The sequence below is a fragment of the Toxotes jaculatrix genome, chromosome 8, assembly GCF_017976425.1.
Source record: "Toxotes jaculatrix isolate fToxJac2 chromosome 8, fToxJac2.pri, whole genome shotgun sequence".
NCBI lineage: Eukaryota > Metazoa > Chordata > Actinopteri > Toxotidae > Toxotes > Toxotes jaculatrix.
The window spans coordinates 12,116,922-12,137,176 of record NC_054401.1 but is presented as its reverse complement, the minus strand read 5'-3'; the positions used below and the strand labels follow the sequence as shown (position 1 = coordinate 12,137,176).

The window sequence follows — 20,255 nt, the reverse complement described above, 5'->3', positions numbered from 1 at the left end:
CTGAGACACATTCGTACTTCTTGTGACTGAGGGGGAGACACTTCAGGGGCTGTTGTGGGCAAAGGGTGAAACATGAGCCCCGGTAGTATTCGTTATATCGGCAGTGAACTGAGTTTTGGGCGTGTTATGAGTGCACCCAGGCCTAGTATTGACCACCGATAGTGAACTGAACTTTTCCGAGACCCAAAGTTGTCAGGCAGCGCATCTTACACGCATGCGCATCCCTCTTCTATCCAGCTCTAAATAAGAGTTAAAACAGAAACGAGGTGAGTTCCACATTTTTTTAAACAATACGGGCGCTAATACTCATTTATTGCCGTTAACAGTGGCGAAATTTGCAAAACTGGCCTTCGTTTTGCTCAGCGAGGTTAGTTCTCATTATTTCCACTCTGATTTAAAACGGCGAGAATAAATCGGTTTTTTTTTTTCAAGTTTCTATTGAAGAAATTAATCAAGCAACAATGTTGAAGCTCGTGACAGAAGCGTCGTGTTATTGCGAGTGTGTGCGATATTATGCGAAATATTGGCATTTGGCAAAATGCATTTTCCTATTGTTATTAACCGGGAAACTTATTTATTACAGATTGTCCTTAGCTGGCTGCATCCAGTCACAATGCTACGGCTAGCCGTGTAGCTATCCTCCGTTCAGCTGGACGAAGTGGGGCTAGCTGACTGTTAGCTTCATGTCAGCGCTAGCTAGCAACCTGGGCTGACATTCCGTGACAAGGGGAAAGTGAAGAAAATACCGAGAGTGAAGGAAAACACCAAGTCAGGAAATTACACCGCACGCGTTTGCTTTTGTTCGACGCGTAGCGGCTTTGCGTGATTTGTTTAAATTGGTAACTTGAGTAATTTACATAGTTTAAACGTGTTGGTGGCCTCTTCCTATGCTCCGCCATTTTGTATAAGACGAATGCTAATCATGGGCGCTCTTACATACACTTTATTTATGGCCAGAATAAAACTGAGGTATGAGGAGCAAAGTCAAACTTAATCAAGGTTCATTAGCTGGGGCTGTTGTTTACTTTGCACATGGTTATGTGCACCGTGCAAACAGAAAACACCACCTTAATTCAGTGTTGAACATGCGTCAACACTAAAACGTTATATCGTAATATTAGTCAGGTTAAAACGTTATTAAGTTTGGCCAGTCGGTGCAGAAAACAGTGTTCTCCTTAAAATTGATAAACAAATGATCCCCTCACTTGTTCATGGCCAGGCAAACAGCCGGTTTTATGAGATACTGTTAAAACAAGGAAAAGATGAACTTGTGTGGTTAACTTAAAGTTGAGACATCTCTCCTCGTGTTTGTCAATGATCTTGATGAAGGTTCACCCTAATGAGGCCGTTTGTGCACGTATTTCCCTGTTAGATGACCAGCAAAACAATATTATTATTGACTGTTTTGTCTGAAATCGAAGTGCATGGTGTATCCTGCAAGCCAGCACACAGTCGCCATCTGGCGGTGATGCTGCGTGGTGCTGTTTACAAGTGCAGGTAGAAACTGCATTTGTAGTTGGAAGCACATCGTAGGTAAAATGGTTCGGGGCGGGTGATTGTTTAACAGAGATAATCATACGCAGTAAACACAATAGACAAAAAAATAATCACACGATTAAAGCCAGAGCTGTGGACAGAACCTATTTATTCGACAAGTATTGTATCTTCTGAACATTTATAACGTTTTTGTCTTAATATATGACAGTGTAATTTATCTGTTATGTTTGTGCAGGTTGGGGGATATTAGGAGGAGTGGGAATGACTGACACTCCACCCAATGATGGTCCCTCCCAGGGAGCGGAGTTTGACATGATAAGTGCTCTGGACTGGAAGGATGGCATCGCCACGCTGCCAGGCAGCGACATCAGGGTAGGAGAGAGATTTGTTTGTGTCCAGGATCACCCCTCACAATGTTTGTTTTCATGTCTCTGATGACACTCAGGTTTGTAAGAGCAGGGTTTCCTGCACTGTTTTGTAGTAGAGGTGGGCCATCTTGCTTGGAATGAAAACCATGTCTGATAACATCATAGATGATTAACATATTTATTAAAAAAAAATTAAATGTAAAAGTTTAGGGAAAAACAAAAAGAGATGGCAATGTGAAGGCGTGTGACTGTTGCTTAGGTAGTCATTTGGTGGCTTAACACTTTGGCTTAACAATTTCCTGAAAGAAACCTCGATGACTGTATTTGTTTTTTGTTCTGTGTCTTTCAGTTCCGCATGACAGAGTTTGGGACTCTTGAGATTGTCACAGACCTAGAGGTCAAAGGGCAGGAGGCAGAGCCTAATCGTGAAACCTTGGACCCAGCTCAGTCTCACACTCCTACCCCTCCCCCAGAGGGCCAGTCACAGACCGGTACAGCCAAAGCTCCAGCCAATCAGAATCAGCCGGGATCATCTCAAGGTAAAGGTATGACAGCACATATTTAACCCCTACAACACTGTCATTATTAAGACTTATTATATATCATTATTAAAAAATTGCAGTTTTTTAGGCTTTACCCCCTTTTTAAACAGTGAACAGCCTCAGTTTTAGCCCCTTTTTTCTTCTTCTCTGTCCTCTAGCTCAAGCTCCTGTGCTTCTCTCTTTAGAGGAGGGCCCTAGTGTGGAGGTTGGTCCCAGTGTTGAAGTTGGTTCTGGTGCTGACATGGGCGCAAATGGAGAGCTGTCGAGGTGCCGGGCCTGTGGTAGCCGTGTTCCACGGGATGGCCTCTTTCAGGGCAAATTCTGTAGCTCCATTTGTGCACAGCCCTCCAGTGGCAGGTAAAACCAAGCACATTGCTTAACGTTTCTTTCTTGTCCTTGAGGTTATTTTGGTTGATTATTTCGTCACAAGCCAAATCTTTCTTTTTTTAAAGATCGTCTCCAGGGGAGGCACGGGAGAGTCAGGCAGTTGAAGGTGAGAGGCTCGGCAAACGTGTGCGCAAAAAGAGGAAGATCTACATGGATTCTGGTGATGAAGAGGAAGACAACCAAGAGGAACCAGAGGTAAGGAGGATACTCATTTGTCGCATTTGTCACCAGTGTTGTTCACTTCCAGAGCTAGGTCACTCATGTATTAAGAACTGCTTTGCAAACAAAATATCATCTTCTGGAAATTCTTTGCCCTTGTCATTCATCTTTAAGTTCAGAAATCACATAAGAAGGGCAAGGAACAAAGCTGATGGTGCTGATTTCTGACATCTTTCTTTCACTCCACCTTTTGTAGGAAAAGGCCAAAACTACCAAAGGCAGAAGAGGTGCCAAACTTGCAAAATTGGGTATGTTTTGAGAATGTTTGAGAATTGTTTTCCTGTCTCACAGTGTCTCTACATCCTATGAAAATCTTTAAAAGCCAGACATTGTTACCTGAATTCATGACCTTAAAATGGCCCTGGACACATCTACAAACAATATTTTTGCAGTTCAGTTTTGTTGGTCTTAAAATGTTTATTTTTGCAGTTTTCAGCTTTTATTATCAAATATTGCAACACAGATAACAGTGGATAAGAATAAATGAGACCAGAGATCAGAAACAAACTGGGTTAGCTCTATTTATTATGTGCATTTGCATGTGTACATGAAATATATAGTTTTAATGAATTAAAACTTTTTTTCACTTCCAGTTATCTAATGAAATTTCATGCCATGATTTAGGGAAATTTCAGGTTGTCATGTAAACTGAGCTGAAAAAAAAAAAAAAAAGAAAATGAATAGGAATAAGAAAAATAACCCTTTAAACTGAGTGAAGATATATACTGTATGCATAATGTTCTTTTTTTTTTTTTTTTTTTGGCCCACCCTCAGTGGCCGCCCCTCCCAGTAAGAAGCGGGCATGGAGCTGGCCCTCTTACCTTGAAGAGGAGAGGGCCATCGCTGCTCCTGTTAAACTATTCAAAGAGGTATAATTCTATATTTCTCTATATACACCTGCCACCTTAATGTGTTTTAGTATAACCAGATGTTTCCTTTTGTTTTTCCAGTGTCTGTTAAACTGAACTGAACTGTGATGTACGTTTGTTTCGTAGCACCAGTCGTTCCCTCAAAGCAGGAACAGTTTTAAGGTGGGGATGAAGCTGGAGGGACTGGACCCGTCTCATCCATCTCTGTTCTGTGTGCTCACTGTTGCAGAGGTATGGGTGCTAATGGTTGTTTATTGGCATTGATTTAGCAGAAGAGAAGACCATATATGTCTTTATAATAAGAACGTCACTCTTTATTTGTCCTGAATATGTACCTGACATCTGTTTTTGCCTCACAGATCCAAGGTTACAGGGTACGACTTCATTTCGATGGTTACCCAGAATGCTATGACTTCTGGGCAAACGCTGACTCGTGGGATCTGAAGCCAGCTGGCTGGTGTGAGAAGAATGGGCACAAGTTATTGTTGCCGAAAGGTAGCCACAAAGACACTGGACAAATGCCGTCTATTCATGATTTATAAATGACCGGAAAATTGAAAACATTACTGGCAGCCTTCACAACAAAGTTTGTCTCATAGGTTGTAAGGATGGAGAGTTTAATTGGAGCACGTATGTGAAGAACTGTAGGGGACAACTGGCCCCAAAACACCTATTCAAGAGCCTCAACACAGTGAGTTTTAACCATGCAACCATGGAAGCCACTGCATGGTTATTTAATTTTGGGACTTTATATGGATTGTGTATGTACAGGCTAAACGTGCATTTTTTTTATTTTCTTCCAGTCCGTGACTCCGTCTGGATTTAGAGCAGGGATGAAGCTGGAGGCGGTTGACAGGAAGAACCCATCGTTGATCTGTGTAGCAACCATTGCTGCTGTTGTGGACAACCGCCTGCTCATTCATTTTGACAATTGGGATGACACATATGATTACTGGTGAGAGTCTGGTTTAAGGCTGAAAGGACAGAGGCGATCCAGAGATATCCTGTAGTCCACTTGGAGGTCAGCTGTAGCTTGAAATCAAGTGAAATCAGTGGTAGTAAAACGTCCGTGCGGCATCTGAATTATGCTGATGTAGTGTGGGTAGACAAAGTGTGAAAAGGTACTGGAAATAAGTGCAATAAGGTTTTTGAAAGTTTGGAAATGGAACAGAATTTCTGGAACAGAAGGACAGGTACAGATTTCCATATACATTTTATGCATGTGCTCGCCTATGTGTTGTTTTGTCCAAAGGTGTGATGCCAGCAGTCCATACATACACCCTGTTGGTTACTGTGAAGAGGCTGAGCTAACTCTGACCACTCCAGCTGGTAAGACACAGACCAAGACACATGTGGGTCAGTATAAACTACTTTAATATACTGTAGGGCCCAACTAATGTAGGATCTAACATTATCAGTGATACAGTGTATGCTAATTAAGCTGTAGATTCTAGTTTTTTTCCTCCATAGATGTTTTTTCCTATAGAAAGTATTCTTTCCTTTTCTGCTATTTTCCCAGTTTTGTTACTAATCTAGAAAGAATGGCACTTTTTTTTCAAGTAAATATATTCAAGCTAATTTTACAGTACAGTAATTGTGAAATGCATGCTGCTGTCACTTCCTGTGACTATGATACTACAGTAGTGTCTGTGTTAACGTGTGGACTGTCTCCTGCAGTTGATGGATCTAATGAGTCTTTATTTCATCTCCTTAGAATATAAACAACCCAAGAGTTTCTCATGGGAGAAATACCTGGAAGAGACAGGAACACAGGCTGCTCCTGCTCGGGCTTTCAAACCGGTACGATCTGCACACACAATTATATGAGTACAAAAATATTCATAGCACTGTCTGTACTGAGGTAGCCAGTATGAAGACGTGATTTGTATTGTGCTCTGGATTTGCAGCGACCTCCACATGGCTTCCAGGTTGGAATGAAAGTGGAAGCTGTTGATAAGAGGAACCCCATGCTCATCCGTGTTGCAACTATAGCAGACACAGAGGACCACCGGCTGAAGGTACGACACGTGTCTTCGTCAAAATGTTCTTTGACTTTCGTCTGTGCTCAGCATATGTCTAATTTGCTGTTGTCCCTGTTTCTCATCTAGATCCATTTTGATGGCTGGAGTTTGGAGTATGACTACTGGGTGGAGACAGACTGCCCCGATCTGCACCCTGTGGGGTGGTGTCAGAAAACTGGACACCCACTACAATACCCTAACGGTGAGACACACTTTGGCTGTCCCCATCTGTCCCGCCTGGTATTCAGTAAAGTGAAGTCGAGGTTTCTGAGGAGTGAGATCCAAAATTGGAATTTGAATAGATGAGTCAGCAGAGTTTGTCTCTGCCTTCCTTTAACTTTTGGATGTGGTAGTGGGAGGAATCTATAATGAAGTCAAAATGGAAATTGCGGTTGTTTGCATAGTTTCATTAACACTCCTTTGTGTGTGTTTGTGTCTGCATGTGTGTGTGTCTGTATATATTTCAGGGTCCAGTGATTTATTGACTGCCTCAGGACAAGGATGTCCTACCCCGGGATGCAACGGGGTTGGCCACATTAGAGGACCTCGCTATGGGACTCACTACACGTTAGTAGCACATACTTAGTTTTGAGCTTTCACTGTCTCTGTCTTCTTTTCCTACTCTGTTTTGTATTATTTCTCCATTTTCATTTTATATGGCATATATATATATTTTCATCCCCCTCTTTTATCCAAGGGAACGTATTTTGTATTCTTTTTTCTGTTTTACATGCGACATGCTCTAAATACAGTTTTTGTCTCAGTGAAGTTAACTATTGTTACTTCACCCAGCTTGTAATTCTTCAGTCCTACGTTTAAAATAAACATCCTTTACAAACTGAAATTTAAATGGCCCACCATAGAAAGTGATATCTGTCAAATCCAGAATTTCTACAGTTTATTTCCGTTTCTGTGTATCCTGTTACTATTGCTCTAACAGGGCAATAATGAGAATACTTTCCAGTTCATTAAAGTTTCATGTCTTCATATTTTATCAATGTTTGGGGACTGTGTATGCAGTGCATACAGGAGTTGAAGAAGCAGAGCCAGTGTTCTTAAATGTCATTTGTACTTGTGTGGGCTGCCGGTATTGTAAATGTGTTGCTTGTGTGTGTGGGTGTTTTGAGTCTTTAAGGTGATTCTTTTAGCTGCTATTCCTTCCTTTTTGCTGTCACCTGTGTAATTGTCTCATTCACAATTATTACATGAATGTTTTTGAAATGTTCATTTTAGCCCTGGGTAAAGTTTGTGTGTCTTGGTGTGTGTGCAGTCAGGTGAGTTGTCCCTACTCAGAGATGAATCTGAACAAGGAGGGCTTGCTGCCAGACCGCCTCAGCGGAGAACGACCTCTCACCCTCAGCGGACCTCATCCTCGTGGGCGACGCCCCGATCCTCACACGAACACTACCACGCAGAACTCCTCAACGCCTGAGCAGCCTGAGGGGGCCGAGGACTCCCAGAACAGGTTCGCTACTGCACAAGTAACAAGGCTGACACTTTACCAAAACAGCATGAGCACACTTTGAAAGACACTAACGCTCCCAAGAGGACTCCTATCAGTGTTTTGCATGCAATTCTATCCAGTGGTCAGTGCCTGAGAGCGGGTTATCTGTGTTGCTAGGAAACCAGCGACAGTGGAAGCTGACCGCGTAGGGCGCAACAACCAGCCTGAGCCACTGGGTGGAGCCAGTGAGCAGAGCCACAATGGAACAAGGCCTAAACGGTGACAGTCATGAAAGCATCACACCAAACTGTGCTGCTGAAATTCAGTGCAGAGGATGTTGGTGAATGTTAACACTCGTTAATGTAACTACTAACTTGTCTGTTGATGTCTTCTTCAGGACTGCTCCGGTTCCTAAATACCTGAAAATGCATTATGTTAAAGAGGAGCTCGGCGACAGTAAAGGTGCGTGTGAATGTATGTAAAATGGGATGAGATAAAACATGTAAATCTATGCCCCACCACCACCACCCACTGACTGTTGTCTCCCCTCCTCCTCTTCCCTCTCCTCAGCCTCTCCAGATGCCATCTCTCTCCAGCAGGCCCTCCACGAGTCTGTGTTCTCCCCCGGCATCTCTGCCTCCCCCCCTCACCGGGTGGCTCTCTGCTGGGACAAACACTGCCAGCTGCTGCCCGAGGTCCTGGGGCTGACTGCCAAGAGAGTGGCCACTTGGAGCGCAGAGGAGGTCAGACATGCTTACTCACTCACTCTGTGTCAACACATGAAAAGCAGACATTCTCCTCATTCACTCATCCGACATGAAGGCATCTAGTTGTTCAGAGGAACTGCATGAATTATGGCATATTTTCTCTTCCTGTCAGGTCAGCAACTGAGATTCAATAAAGACATGCAAGCCACTTTGATTAATAGATGAACATTTATTGATTGAAACATTATGTGTTTGTCAGCCTGCGTGCAGCTGCTCACTCTGTGTTGTCTCTTTTTGTTCATCAGGTGGCCAGTTTTGTCAAAGGACTCCCTGGATGTAAAGAACATGCTGCTACATTTAAAACAGAGGTAAGCACCTTATAGCTAATCAGGCTTACAATCTGCTGACAAACTCAAAAATTCTTAAGATGAGACCTGTAAATAAGAAGTATTTAATTTTTTAAAATACCTAATTATTTATTTGTTCTTTGTAATGTCAAAAAACAGTTTCCAAGAGCCTACAATTTCTTCTGACTGCTTGTTTTTTTGGGTGTTAGCCTGATTCCTCTCTTTTACAAGTAATTAATTGGGAAGTGTAATTTCTTTTTGTACTTTTAAGTACTTCGGAGTCAGTTAACTGCTCAATTAATCTACTAATCGTTTCAAGCACTACTTAAGATCTAGTGTTCAGCCAGTATTAGTTTTCTGATACATCAGTCCTGTTTGATATATTAGACCTAAGTCTGAGTTTGTGTGTTTTTACTGTCGATCTGAAAAAGATAATTCTCTCACTGAGAGAATCATGAAGGAACTCACTTGTTTGTCACAAAAACACCTTTTGCTTCGTCAGTGAAGAAGAATATATGTGAAGAAAACATGCTCATGTCAGTGTGCAGACTTACTCACCTTATTAGTGTTTGCTGTGTAGACGTTTCACTGTGTGCAGTTCCCCTGTTTTTCTCACAATTTGCACACATTTCCATTTTATTAAGGCATCCCTACAGTTTTAATGCGACCAAACGATTCAGAATGTTTGTCATTTTTTGTAGATAAACTCTATTTTTTCATTAAGCCCATTATGATGACTTGTATGCTCCAAGTTATAGATTGAAATTCATTAAAGCCCAAAACATGCAGAGGTGTTTTTATGCCCCCATTCACTCCCATTGCATCTAAAACAATTCCTTAAGGTCAACAAGTTCTCATATGATTATAAAGTCATCCAAAAATCCTGCCAGTCAGCATCAGTGTGCACAGAATCCACATGCGTTCTCTCAAGCTTTGGATTAGCTGTATTTCTCCATTACAGACAGTTAGTGACCAGTTGGTGATCATGGTGGAGCATTTAGCTGCTAATGAGCCAGATATTTCTCTCAGGAGCTGGTAGAGACCAAAAAGAGAGCCTGAATTTTGAACTTACATTCATCAGGTGGACGGAAACATGACTCCGAATGAATGATAATGTTGCCTTGTAACCACTGGATGCGTAAACAAGTAACTGTCCTATCAGTTTAAAAGGCAATGATATGTCAATGTTGTATCACCATCAGTGTTCTTTGTTTTCTCTCGTAAGCAAATAGATGGTGAGGCCTTCCTGCTACTCACTCAAACAGACATTGTCAAGATCCTGTCAATCAAGTTAGGACCCGCCCTGAAGATCTACAACTCCATCCTTATGTTGAAGAACGCAGACGAAGAGTAAGACCTGACTCCACCAGGAATCGCTCCCTCAGCTCCGGATTCATCAACGCTCAGTTAAAGACTTATGACAAAATCAGTTTCGTCTGTTGATCCCTGCGACGACGCAGCTACAGAGCAGAAAAAAAAGAGGAAGCCATCATCTCGAAAACGTCCATCTGTCCCCTATATCCTCTCCTCTCCTCTCTCTGTGATGGATGGCCCCGGTCAACCTGAGGGAGAGTTTTACATTATACAGCGAGGATTCCTTAACTTATATTGTGTTTGTTTACTGAATCATTTAAAAAAAAAAAAAACTACAGCACCTTCAAGGCTTCTTAACATTGTACAGTTTATGAATTGGAGTTAGTGTCTCGATTCTGTTGCATTTCTCGTTTTATTTGAACTGTCATGACATGGTGCTTAAGCTCAGAGCAGATGAAACAAGCGTGTTTGTGCTTTGTTGCTTTTTACTTGGCAACTGAAACGTGTTTTTTTTTTTTTTTAAGCTGCAAAATACAATCCTGAGGTGGTGAGAGGTTTTTAAATGTGAAACCCAATGGAGCAGAAGCACTATGTAGTTCAGCTTTTCTCCTGTAGATGGAGAAAGTGGGCCACTCCACAGGCCCAAAGGCAAGAGAGTCTGGTTAATTTGGAGTTGGCTGAAGCTTAGATTGAATGGGGGATGGTTAAAATTTAGTGTGTGTGTGTGTGTGTGTGTGTGTGTGTGTGTGTGCGTGTGTGCGTGTGTGTGTGCGCGCAGATGTGACTAAGATGTGTTTAAGAAATGAGGATGTTTTTCCCACCAGCCTGTGTTCTGTGTGTGTTTTTGTTGTTGTTTTGTTTTTGTTTTTTGTTTTTTTCTGGTCAGGAGATTATTTTGTGACAAGCAGGGCTAAGGGCTAATTGTTAAATCAAGGAAACTCGCAGTCTTTTTAAGGTGGAATGAAACAGTGAACCAGCTCTGTTTGTCTCTATCAGCTTTTTTGGGAATGGCACATGAATATGAATGTCATATAAAAACAGCTTTTAATTGTTTTGTTGATATTATCTTGTTTTGTTAAAATAGCCTCTTGTCATTCACATGTAAATAGTATACAGCTACAAAAGGACTGTCCTCGCTTCCTCCAAGAGTTTACTCCTGCGTGGTTATGCAAAGCCTTTGACATCTGTCTCCAGGGAAGGACATTGTGACAGTGGACTGAAAAAAAGAGCGTCAATTCATAAATAGATTTTTTTTGGGGAAAAAAAAACATCATTGTCATTGTCTTTGTAAATCAGCGTGCACTTCAGCAAGTTGGAATGTGTACATCAGCAACTGTTTATATGCAAACAGCTTTTATTTATGTATTCTAATTTAAGGGGTAATGGTACGCTGTTCTGGCTCCGAGGTAGCTGTGGCTGTTCGATGGAATGTGTGAATGGGTGAAAATAAATGAGATGCACACTGCCTGCTGTCCTCAGCTGACCTCAGTCATTTCACCACACACACAGATACAAACTAAAACTGTGGTCTTTATCTGTACAGTTTTACATTTACAGTGGTGGAAAACACATTTACTCAATTACCTTACTTAATACATTTTTGAGGTACGGTTGTTTGACAAAATGGTCAAAACTTAAGGTCCACCTACTTCTACTGCTTTTTCTGCAGCTTTTAACTGTATCGTGGACTTAGAGAGCAAATGGAGTTTAATCCTCGGGTTTTATGACAGTTGATCTGTTGGCATGTGATCTCAGTAGCTCTTGTAATTTAATTGATAGAACTTTTAGGACATGTCATCTGCGTTTGGTTAAAAGAAACCAACGATTACAGTGAACATAAAGATTGTATTTTTATAATTATGAGCAAATTCATTACATTTACATTTACTCCTTTGACTTTTATTTAAAGTGACTCACAAGTGAGGGGCAACACTAAAGCTTCAGTACAGTTTGAGACTTAGAAGTTAGTAACAAGAGCTAAATTTATTAAATAAGACAAAGTGCAAGGACATTGCACAGTAAGTGATGGTTAGGCATTCACTGTAAACTCCCAGCACGACTGTAGACCGAGATGAAGTTTATAGTACGAGACCTTTAAGAGCTGATGTATAATGGATGACAGTTTCTTTGCCTTACCTGTGTTCTTAGTGATTAATTTCAATTTACTGTAAATTTCTATATTCACACCCCCAGAGTATAGAGGTACCTGGATTTAAGCCACTGCAATTATCTAAAAATGATTCAAAGTTGAAAGTTCATTTTCATTTGTTTTTAATTTTTATCCTTTTAAACCTTTAAAACATCAAACATTTAACATTTCCTCTCAAATTATTATAATATGAAGTTAAGACTGGATCAGTATAAAGTAAAAACATCAGATCACCTCCTCATATAGGTATGTAGTCATATTTTTTTAAAATAAAAAGTTCTAAACTTTAACATCAGAGTATTTCAAGGAGTTGTGGTCCACATTTACTGTAAAATTACAGAAAGTCTTTCTTTCTTTTTTTAGACAGCATGCTACAGTGTGGTCACGACTCATCATGCAACTGAAACCTGGCTTGGTGCGTATCGCTCATGCATGACCCACATGCAAATAGGCAAAACCCACCCACAGACCAGTACACTGTGTGGGCCACATCTGGCCCATGTGCACCATATCGCAACTTGCTGTAAAACCACCATGCTGTGTATTGACTACACCTGGCCCATGAGAAACAGGCTGAAACTCACCACCAAAACCATCCTGCTGCTTGTGGCCCATAAACAACCAGTTTGAAATGTTATGTATCAAACAAGTCTGTATGGCCTATATGACACATGACAACCAAACGTACCCCAGATCTGGCACACACGTGTGCTATGTAGCAATGGAGCATAGATTTTAAAAAAAAAAGTCCTATTGCACTCCAATAATGCTGTCGGAGTCAAGGACCAGCTTCTGGTTTTGTTTTCACGTTGTGCAGCTCACTGCACATTCACACCAGTGTTTGAGATGATGTTAGGAAAATAAAACTTGTCTTTCTCGGCTCTGGCAAAGTTTGACAAATATAAATCCTCCATGAATTAAAAAAATCTAGAAAGAGAAAGTAAAACAGGGATCTTGTGTGCAGCTCTAGGTGTCTTGTCGTCTTGTCAAGAGTTTTAATGGGGTCTCTTTCATAATGATGCTCTAATGGGGGGGGGGGGGGGGGGGGAATGTTTTTGGGCCACAGTGGAAAATTTTTCGTTGCAATACTCTGAGTGGCCACTGGGACGAACTGGCTGAAAGGCTGGAGGGGGGCGGTGCCACATTCAGCTCTCTTCATAACATCCATGCTTCTGACTCAAGTGACATCACTTGGGGGAATTTATCAGAATTGGTGAAGGCCCTCTGAAACCACAAAAGACTTTATTGCATTTTTTTTCACATATGCAGCAGTACTTCCCAAGACTTGCAAACGGACTTTGATGTGTAAAATATTGGTGGCGTTCTCATTTCAGTAAGATTCAAGAGTCTGCTTGGAATGGTCAAATAAGAAGAAGAAGAAGAAAATTAATTTAAAAAAAAAAAATCCAAATATCTTAAACAGCATGTCTTTGGGAAAAATGTGTGGATGGGTAGTTAATGAGATATAACTTGAAAACACCAGTATGGTCCTTTAAGTAATCGGTATGAATTATTTCTATCTTATTTTAACATTTTATGTGTTTACATATCTTAGGCTTCTGATGGAGGAAGGCGGCTGCTCCTGCACTGAGTTCTCCTCCACTTGATGGCTGGTGATCACTAAGAATAACTGGGCTCACCGTGGGACTGGCCTGGACCAGCCACAGATTCCCACGACCCCTCCTCTACACACACACACACACGCACGCACGCACACACACACACACACACACACACACACACACAAACCAAAACACGGGCTGCATAGGCGCACAAGCAGTGAGCTGAGAGGCAGAGCAGCTTTGCACCACTTTTAGTAGGACTGTTATTTACTATAAAAGCTTCATTTCAGCCTCAGCGGCAGCCGCTGGTGGGTTGCCTGACACAGTAAAAGCCAAGGATGAAAAATGTCTTAATCTGAGGAGGAATTTTGGTGAAAGTGTGGATTTTTTTTGTTTTTGTTTTTTTTTTCCCCCCCGCGAATCAAAGTGGCGGAGAAGACACACGAAGGAGTGGGAGGAATAACGCAACTCAGGGTTATTTATTTTGATAATGCCGAGGAGTCAGTTTCTGCTTCGGATTTACGTCCAAAACAAGGCAAGTACCCAAATCTGATCTGAGACTGGCCGCGTTAAAATAACCGGACACTGAACCGCAGTGAATCAAACAATGAAGATGAGATGTTAAACACTAAAGATGCGCTTCTGAAATCTAATGGCCAGTTTATCCTCTTCGTTCGCGTTCCTGTTGAATCGTCTTACACTTGCTTAAGGAAGAAGGGAATTAGATTATGAGTTGAGTTGGAGCTGTGACCGTAGTAATGTGGCTCCGCTTTCAGCGACTGCAGCGAGAACATGAATTGAAATCGCAAGGTCCTGAGAGGGAAGGGGTCACTGGTGTTTTCTGGTGGTCCCGTGGCGGTGAATGAGTGGTTCAGAGGAACAGCTCAGACCCGGGGTTCAGAGAGGCTGCTGCTGCGGGGTTGAGTACAGAGAATATAGAGTATGTGTTGTTGCTCCACAGAGACACTGGAGAAGCTGCGGAGGGTTTAGGCATCTCATTAACTCAGCCACATGTCTTATTAAAGCCACTATTTCCTGTTGTGTGCAGTGCAGAGCAAACTATCTTCTCTCCAACTTGTGTAATCCATATATTTCTGCTCTGTGTCTTCTTCTCTCTGCTCAGCCTGAAGCTAGAGGATGACAGCAGCCAGTCCAGTCTGCAGCCCCGCCTCCTCCCCCTCCACCCAGTCCTCACCTGCTTGCCTCCCAGTATGCCGTAGACACCTGAGGGAAGGCAAGGCCCTCCAGACCAAACCGCACCTGCGCTCCGCCCCAGGCGTGTGGCTCCTGCTGGGTGTAGTGGTGATCCTGGTGGGGATGAGCGTAGCAGTGGCGGGCTACGTATCCGCAGCACCAAAGCCCACGGACGGCCGCCGCAGCACCCCGGCAGATCGGATGAAACTGAGCGGGCCTGTGGTCATGGGAGTGGGCCTGTTCATCTTCATCTGCGCCGCCACGCTGCTGTACGAGAACAGGGACCGCGAAGTCCGTCGACGTGAGACACCAGATGACCTTGAGGATCTGAAGGGAGGAAACGGCTGGGAGGACTCGCAGGAGCAGCTCAGCTTCAGCTCCCAGGAGCGGTTGGAGTGTAAAGATGGAGAGCAGGGATCCTGGGCCACTCCAGCCCACACACTCCCCCTCTCAAACCAGAACTGGGGCCTTCTTCTTCCTCCTCCTCCTTCTCTGCCTTGCACAAACAGACACAACATCAGCAGCGGACCATCACCTCCGCCTCCTCTGGATACAGGAGATACAGAGGAGGTGGTCAGGGAGGAGGACGAGAAGGAGGGAAGGTCAACCCTGCTGACCCGAGTTCTGCACCATCAGGAGCCAACGCCTCACCCTCCTTCCCCCTGTCTGTCCATCTCCCACTCCTCCGTCCACTCAGACTCCTGCAACTCTAGTGAGAACCACTTCAATATACGGACAGACTGTCCTCTGCCGCCTCAACAGTGAACTTGTACTGTCTCACAAAAAACAAAATGCATGTTGAGATACATTTTAAAGTTTGGCGTGCAGACACACAGCAAAAGACAAGACTATGCATTCCTCAATAAACAGATGAAATGTTTGTTGGTATGTTTTAGTGCCTCTGAGTGGCGCAGAGGCTCTGAGTCACTGTCTGTGAAGGGTGTTTTTTTGTCCTACATCGTTCTCTGACTCACCCACATTTGAAAGATTGGAGCTATGCTGTTTGATGTCAACTCGCCATCTTGTTGTCTTTGAACTCGCCCGTGCTCAAAAAAAAAATCCTGAAAGCCACTGCTTGTTTGACCATATTTGGACGTGAGTAGGATTGTTGAAAAGTTATTTGGGTGCCATAGTCAAGTCTTGGCTGTTTCTCTCTCTCCCTCACACACACTGACACACACACACACAGACACATCCCTGCAGGGGAACAGCGTCTACATTTCCTTGCTGAAGAGGTTCGGTTAAGAGGATGGACCAGATTAGGTCTCAAATGAGTCCTTATCTAATCTCACACATACTGCAATCTGCTCTTTATCTGAGGAAATTGTGTCTCAGTATAAACAAGAGAAGCACACAAGGCCACACTCCTCTCACTCCACACCTACAGCCACGCTATAAATACCAGCTGGTGCTTTGTACACATGCAAGCGTGCACTTGAGTTCAATTTTTTCCCTTTTTTTTCATTAAAAAAAAACAAACAAACTGTAATTCAGTTTTTTTTAAATTCACAGTGTCAGCTGTTCAGTTTTCACTCTTTTCTCAAGTGTGGTGAGGCGAGATCTTTAAGAATTTGGAAAGAAAAAGAGCAAAGACTTTAAAAGAAAAAAGAAAAAGCAAAATCTGGCGAGGCTGGTGTGAGTTATTCCTGACGCAGCTTAACTGAGAAAAGCGAGCGGTCCTGTGAGTCGAGTTAACTGAAGCCACACTCTCCCACCATCCAGACCTTTCATCTCCTCCCTCCTCATCATCATCTGATTCCTACGCTTTATTCAAATCCTCCATCCTCCGTCCCAAATCCTTGGGCTTCTGCAAAACAGTGAAATAGAGAAAATAGAAACAAAACAAAAAAAAACAATGGGGAATTAAAATGTTATCAGGTACAATTAAGCCAAAGAGAGCATGTTTGAACAGTCAGAGAGGTACGGGGGTAGGATTTTAATTATCGCCAGCATTTTCTCCCGCAGCCTCTAATTACACAGGGGATCAGTGTGCAGGTTTTTATAGGTGCTTCAGGACTGCAGAGTATTTCCTTGTTGTTTGGGCCCATGCTGGGATCCTGCCATCCAGATGACGACTGAGACTAAAAAGCGTACAGTAATTTGCAGCCACACATTTCACTCACTAGAAACAGCATCCGCCTCTCTCTCTCTCTCTCTCTCTCTCACACACACACACACACACACACACACACACACACACACACACACACTCAGTAAAAGGCTTTGTGTAGGTACAGTATGCTGCTTTAAGATGTACATTTCTGGAGCAGGGATGAGTTGGGGAGACGTGTCTGGATCTTGACTGAATCTTGCAACATGCTGCAAGCAGCCTCCCCTCTCAGAGAGGCAGCTCTCTCCTCGCTCTCACACAGATGCACGCGAGTCCTGCTCGGGGTGAGATGCTGTGATGTGTTTATATTCAGCATGAAAGATACTGGATTGTAGAGCAGCAACAAGGGATTCCTTTCATCACTGATTCATCTGTAGTTTGTCTTCTTGATTATTGTTGTTGTTTTTTTTTTTTTTGGGTCTACACCACTCATTTATTAGCTACACTTGGGGTCTAACACAAGAATCCTGAAAATAAATCCTACCATCATGAAGGTTATAATGTTTTTTTTGTTTGTTTTTTTTTAAACTGACTTAGAGGGGTTTTGATTCAACTGCATGATCATATTGCTGCAGCTTCTGTTACACTGACAGCTGTTTTTTAAAATTGTTTCATCCATGCCAGTTATATCAAGTGAAATACCAAAAACACCTCAGCAGGAGGAATCATTTTGCTCCTGTTTCTTAACACACATGTTGCAGTATGGAGTTTGATTTATCAGACCTTAAATCCTGATGATCAGATTGCATTTGAGATGTGAAATCTCTTTGCAGCTGACACTAAACTGACCCGAGGGAATTTCAGTATCTTCAAACACCTGCACACATCACTGTAGCAACAGAGGATTGAAGAAAGATTTGAGGTTTCTCCTGTATAAGGCAGTGTTACGTAATTCAACAACACACGTTATGTGCTGCATTGAGAATAAAACTGAATCGAATCCCCTCCTCTGAGAGAGCACTGTGTGTGTGAGCGTGTGCATTGATACATATCTGAGCAGACGGATGGGAGGCTGTAAGCTGCTTAACCCTACGCTGACTCAGGACACATGCAATTTCTCTGTTTCTTAAGAGAGAGAGGAGCTAGGATCAACATTTTCTTGCTATAGAAAGATGAAAGACTGAGGATCAACCAGCCTGAAGATGCCAGTTTGAAAAAGCGTTATTTTTTTCTTTCTTCACGTTACAGCAGGAAAAGGGATTGAGTTAAGAAGTCTTCATGACCAGATGGATGGAGAAATGTTTTCCACCAATGAGGAAGAGTTTTAACCTTTATCTACATCTGACATTCAGCAGTTTTTTTTTTAGAACCAGAGGGATGAGTTAAGCAGCTCTGTTTTGTATGTAACACGTGAAGTTGAAACTTCTGTTAAAAGAGCTAATAAACCAAATTACATTTTCTGACATTTAAGGAGACAGAAAATCCTTCCTGGTTGCCAAACTCCCACCTCTGTTGTAATTTGCAGCCATTTCCCCCAGAACCTCACTTCTGTGATCATTTGCAGCCTTGCAGGACAAATAGCAGGTGCATTCCTGACTAATCCAATTTCAGCCCTGCTTCCGGCCTCCTCAGCAGTCCTCACGGTGCAGTCAATGGAAGAGGTATCCTGCTGAAAATGAGAGGGCTAATATTCTGTGTTGTTGCCATTATGGTGCTTGCTCCTGCTCAAGGTAAGATGACGTAGAACTAGGGTTATAGTGCACATATAGTAAAGCAACAGTTTAACCTCTTCTGAAATGTCACTGCAACTAGAACTTGTTCATTTTACACCCCAAAATCCGGGAAACAACAAGAAATACAACTGAGCATTTAAATTTCATTAACTTCTGGTTGATAGTTATTCATGAGCAACAGTTTCTTGCTGGTTTCACAAATGTATGAATCATCTTCATATTGCACATATAGCAAATTGTTATATGTATTCATTCATACCATATTAACAGCCAGCTGGATTTATGAAACATCAACAGGGTCTGTTTTTATTTAAATGGTCAGGGTCATATTCTTTTCAAACCCTTTTTTCATATATATAACAGGATTTGGCTGAGATGTGACATGTAGCTGTATATTATTTCATACACTTACTACCAGTTTAATAGGTGTGCCTAAATAAGTCCAGTGCAGTCTAATATAACAGTCCTGCAACAAATCTGGTCTGCAGCTAATGGTTAAATTTGTTGTTGATCAGCCTCCAGATTATTTTCTTGATTTATGCAGTCATCGTTTGGTTTGTAAATCTTCTGAGCAGTGATAAAAATCTATCCAGGCCTGAGGTGTCATCTTTAAATGTCTAGTTTTGTCTGACCAAAACCCAAAGATTTACAATTTAATGTAAATCAAGAAAAAAAACAAAAACAGTGACTCTCTCATCACAATGGTAGCTAATTAATTTTGAATAATCATTGCAGCTCTATAATAAATCCTGTCTTCGTGAAAGTTATGTTTTTGTTGAAAGTGTATTAAAAGAGGTGTTGCTTCATGGTCACATTGGAGGCTGAAGTTTAAGTCCACTCTCACTGATATGAACAGGTTGCACTAAATATTAGAGATATATTATGTAACACAGTGTAACAGCTGTACATCCTCCAAAGTCAACACCTTAGACAAAGACCATTATAACCTTCATTTAAGGATTTATTGCAGGCATGTTGTTTTCGACTGCATTAGACAAGGTGTACCTAATAAACTGGCAACTGGTAGATTATAGATTTAGGCCACAAGGTTAAAATATTGAATACTACAGGTTAGAAACACAGGACAGTAAATCTGTTCTTCCCTCACAATAAGCCCTACTTCATTACTCTTTTCTTTGCTCGTTCACCTGAGCTAGCACTAGCTAACAAGATGAGGGGGGATAAGGATTGTGAGTCTCACTGATGAAGAGATTAGTCCTTTTCCAAGCAGCAGCAGCAGCACTCAAGTCAGCCACTTGGCAACTGGATGTGCTCTGACAGTGAACCACAAACCTAAATCTGAGAAACACAACTACTTGGATACATACACACATATGTTGTTGTGTCTAAACAGCGTATATTTGTAGTTATTTAAATATTAAATGGTTCAGTGAGACTTTAAAAGACTTTAAAGAGATTTTCAGCCAAAACTAATGAACCGTCACAAAAAGTTTTTGCCTATTTCACATGCTGCCAACAAATGACTCATTTTAGGAAGGAGCCTTTTGCTTTTTAAGAACTAATTGTCTCATTTTGAAGGATTGTGCAATACAGTGCAGATTGTACAAAACCAGGTCTTGATGCTTGCTTTCTTTTTACAAGGGACACAAAACGTGCATTAGGATTTGAATCATTTCTTCTTCAGGCTGTATTTATTAGGGTTGTTCTGATAAAGTTTTTTTTTTTTTTGCCTTGAGTCCTTTAATACTGGGTATCTTCAAATACTGAGCCCAATCAATACTTATATTTACATTAAGTACTGACTGAACAGCCTGTGTATCTGACACACTGCTGCAGACTGCTGCATCTCACACACCTTATTTTTTTATGAGCTTCTTGATCCTAATATTGA

General features: G+C 41.9%; 2 protein-coding genes across 8 annotated transcripts; both read left to right on the top strand.

Annotated features, from left to right (window-relative positions):
* Window positions 1-62: 62 nt before the first annotated feature.
* Window positions 63-11,179, top strand: l3mbtl1b (L3MBTL histone methyl-lysine binding protein 1b). Of its 7 annotated transcripts, none has more exons than XM_041045101.1 (22): window positions 63-266; window positions 1,733-1,869; window positions 2,215-2,404; window positions 2,593-2,764; window positions 2,860-2,989; window positions 3,210-3,261; window positions 3,788-3,882; window positions 4,009-4,113; window positions 4,242-4,377; window positions 4,482-4,573; window positions 4,686-4,837; window positions 5,135-5,238; window positions 5,597-5,682; window positions 5,790-5,900; window positions 5,991-6,105; window positions 6,371-6,470; window positions 7,174-7,368; window positions 7,525-7,626; window positions 7,745-7,809; window positions 7,918-8,090; window positions 8,360-8,422; window positions 9,627-11,179. In XM_041045101.1, the coding sequence occupies exons 2-22, from the start codon at window positions 1,759-1,761 to the stop codon at window positions 9,753-9,755; spliced, it is 2,478 nt and encodes an 825-aa protein (XP_040901035.1). In that variant the 5' UTR covers window positions 63-266; window positions 1,733-1,758; the 3' UTR covers window positions 9,756-11,179. The 7 variants fall into 7 exon arrangements, with proteins under 7 accessions (XP_040901035.1, XP_040901034.1, XP_040901031.1 ...); XM_041045100.1 differs by having other exon boundaries at window positions 2,566-2,764; window positions 5,135-5,211; XM_041045097.1 differs by having other exon boundaries at window positions 2,566-2,764.
* A 2,110-nt stretch (window positions 11,180-13,289) lies between these two features.
* Window positions 13,290-17,082, top strand: LOC121186158. The gene is made up of 2 exons (XM_041044817.1): window positions 13,290-13,961; window positions 14,550-17,082. Exon 2 carries the CDS (start codon window positions 14,564-14,566, stop codon window positions 15,383-15,385), a length of 822 nt encoding a protein of 273 aa, XP_040900751.1. The 5' UTR covers window positions 13,290-13,961; window positions 14,550-14,563; the 3' UTR covers window positions 15,386-17,082.
* Window positions 17,083-20,255: the final 3,173 nt, after the last annotated feature.

Coding starts and splice junctions, on each gene's coding strand:
- LOC121186158 (XM_041044817.1), top strand. CDS start 14,564: ATGACAGCAGCCAGTCCAGTCTGCAGCCCCGCCTCCTCCCCCTCCACC.
- l3mbtl1b (XM_041045096.1), top strand. CDS start 1,759: ATGACTGACACTCCACCCAATGATGGTCCCTCCCAGGGAGCGGAGTTT. Junction 1,870..2,214: donor TGCCAGGCAGCGACATCAGG/GTAGGAGAGAGA, acceptor TGTGTCTTTCAG/TTCCGCATGACAGAGTTTGG. Junction 4,114..4,241: donor GTGTGCTCACTGTTGCAGAG/GTATGGGTGCTA, acceptor TTTGCCTCACAG/ATCCAAGGTTACAGGGTACG.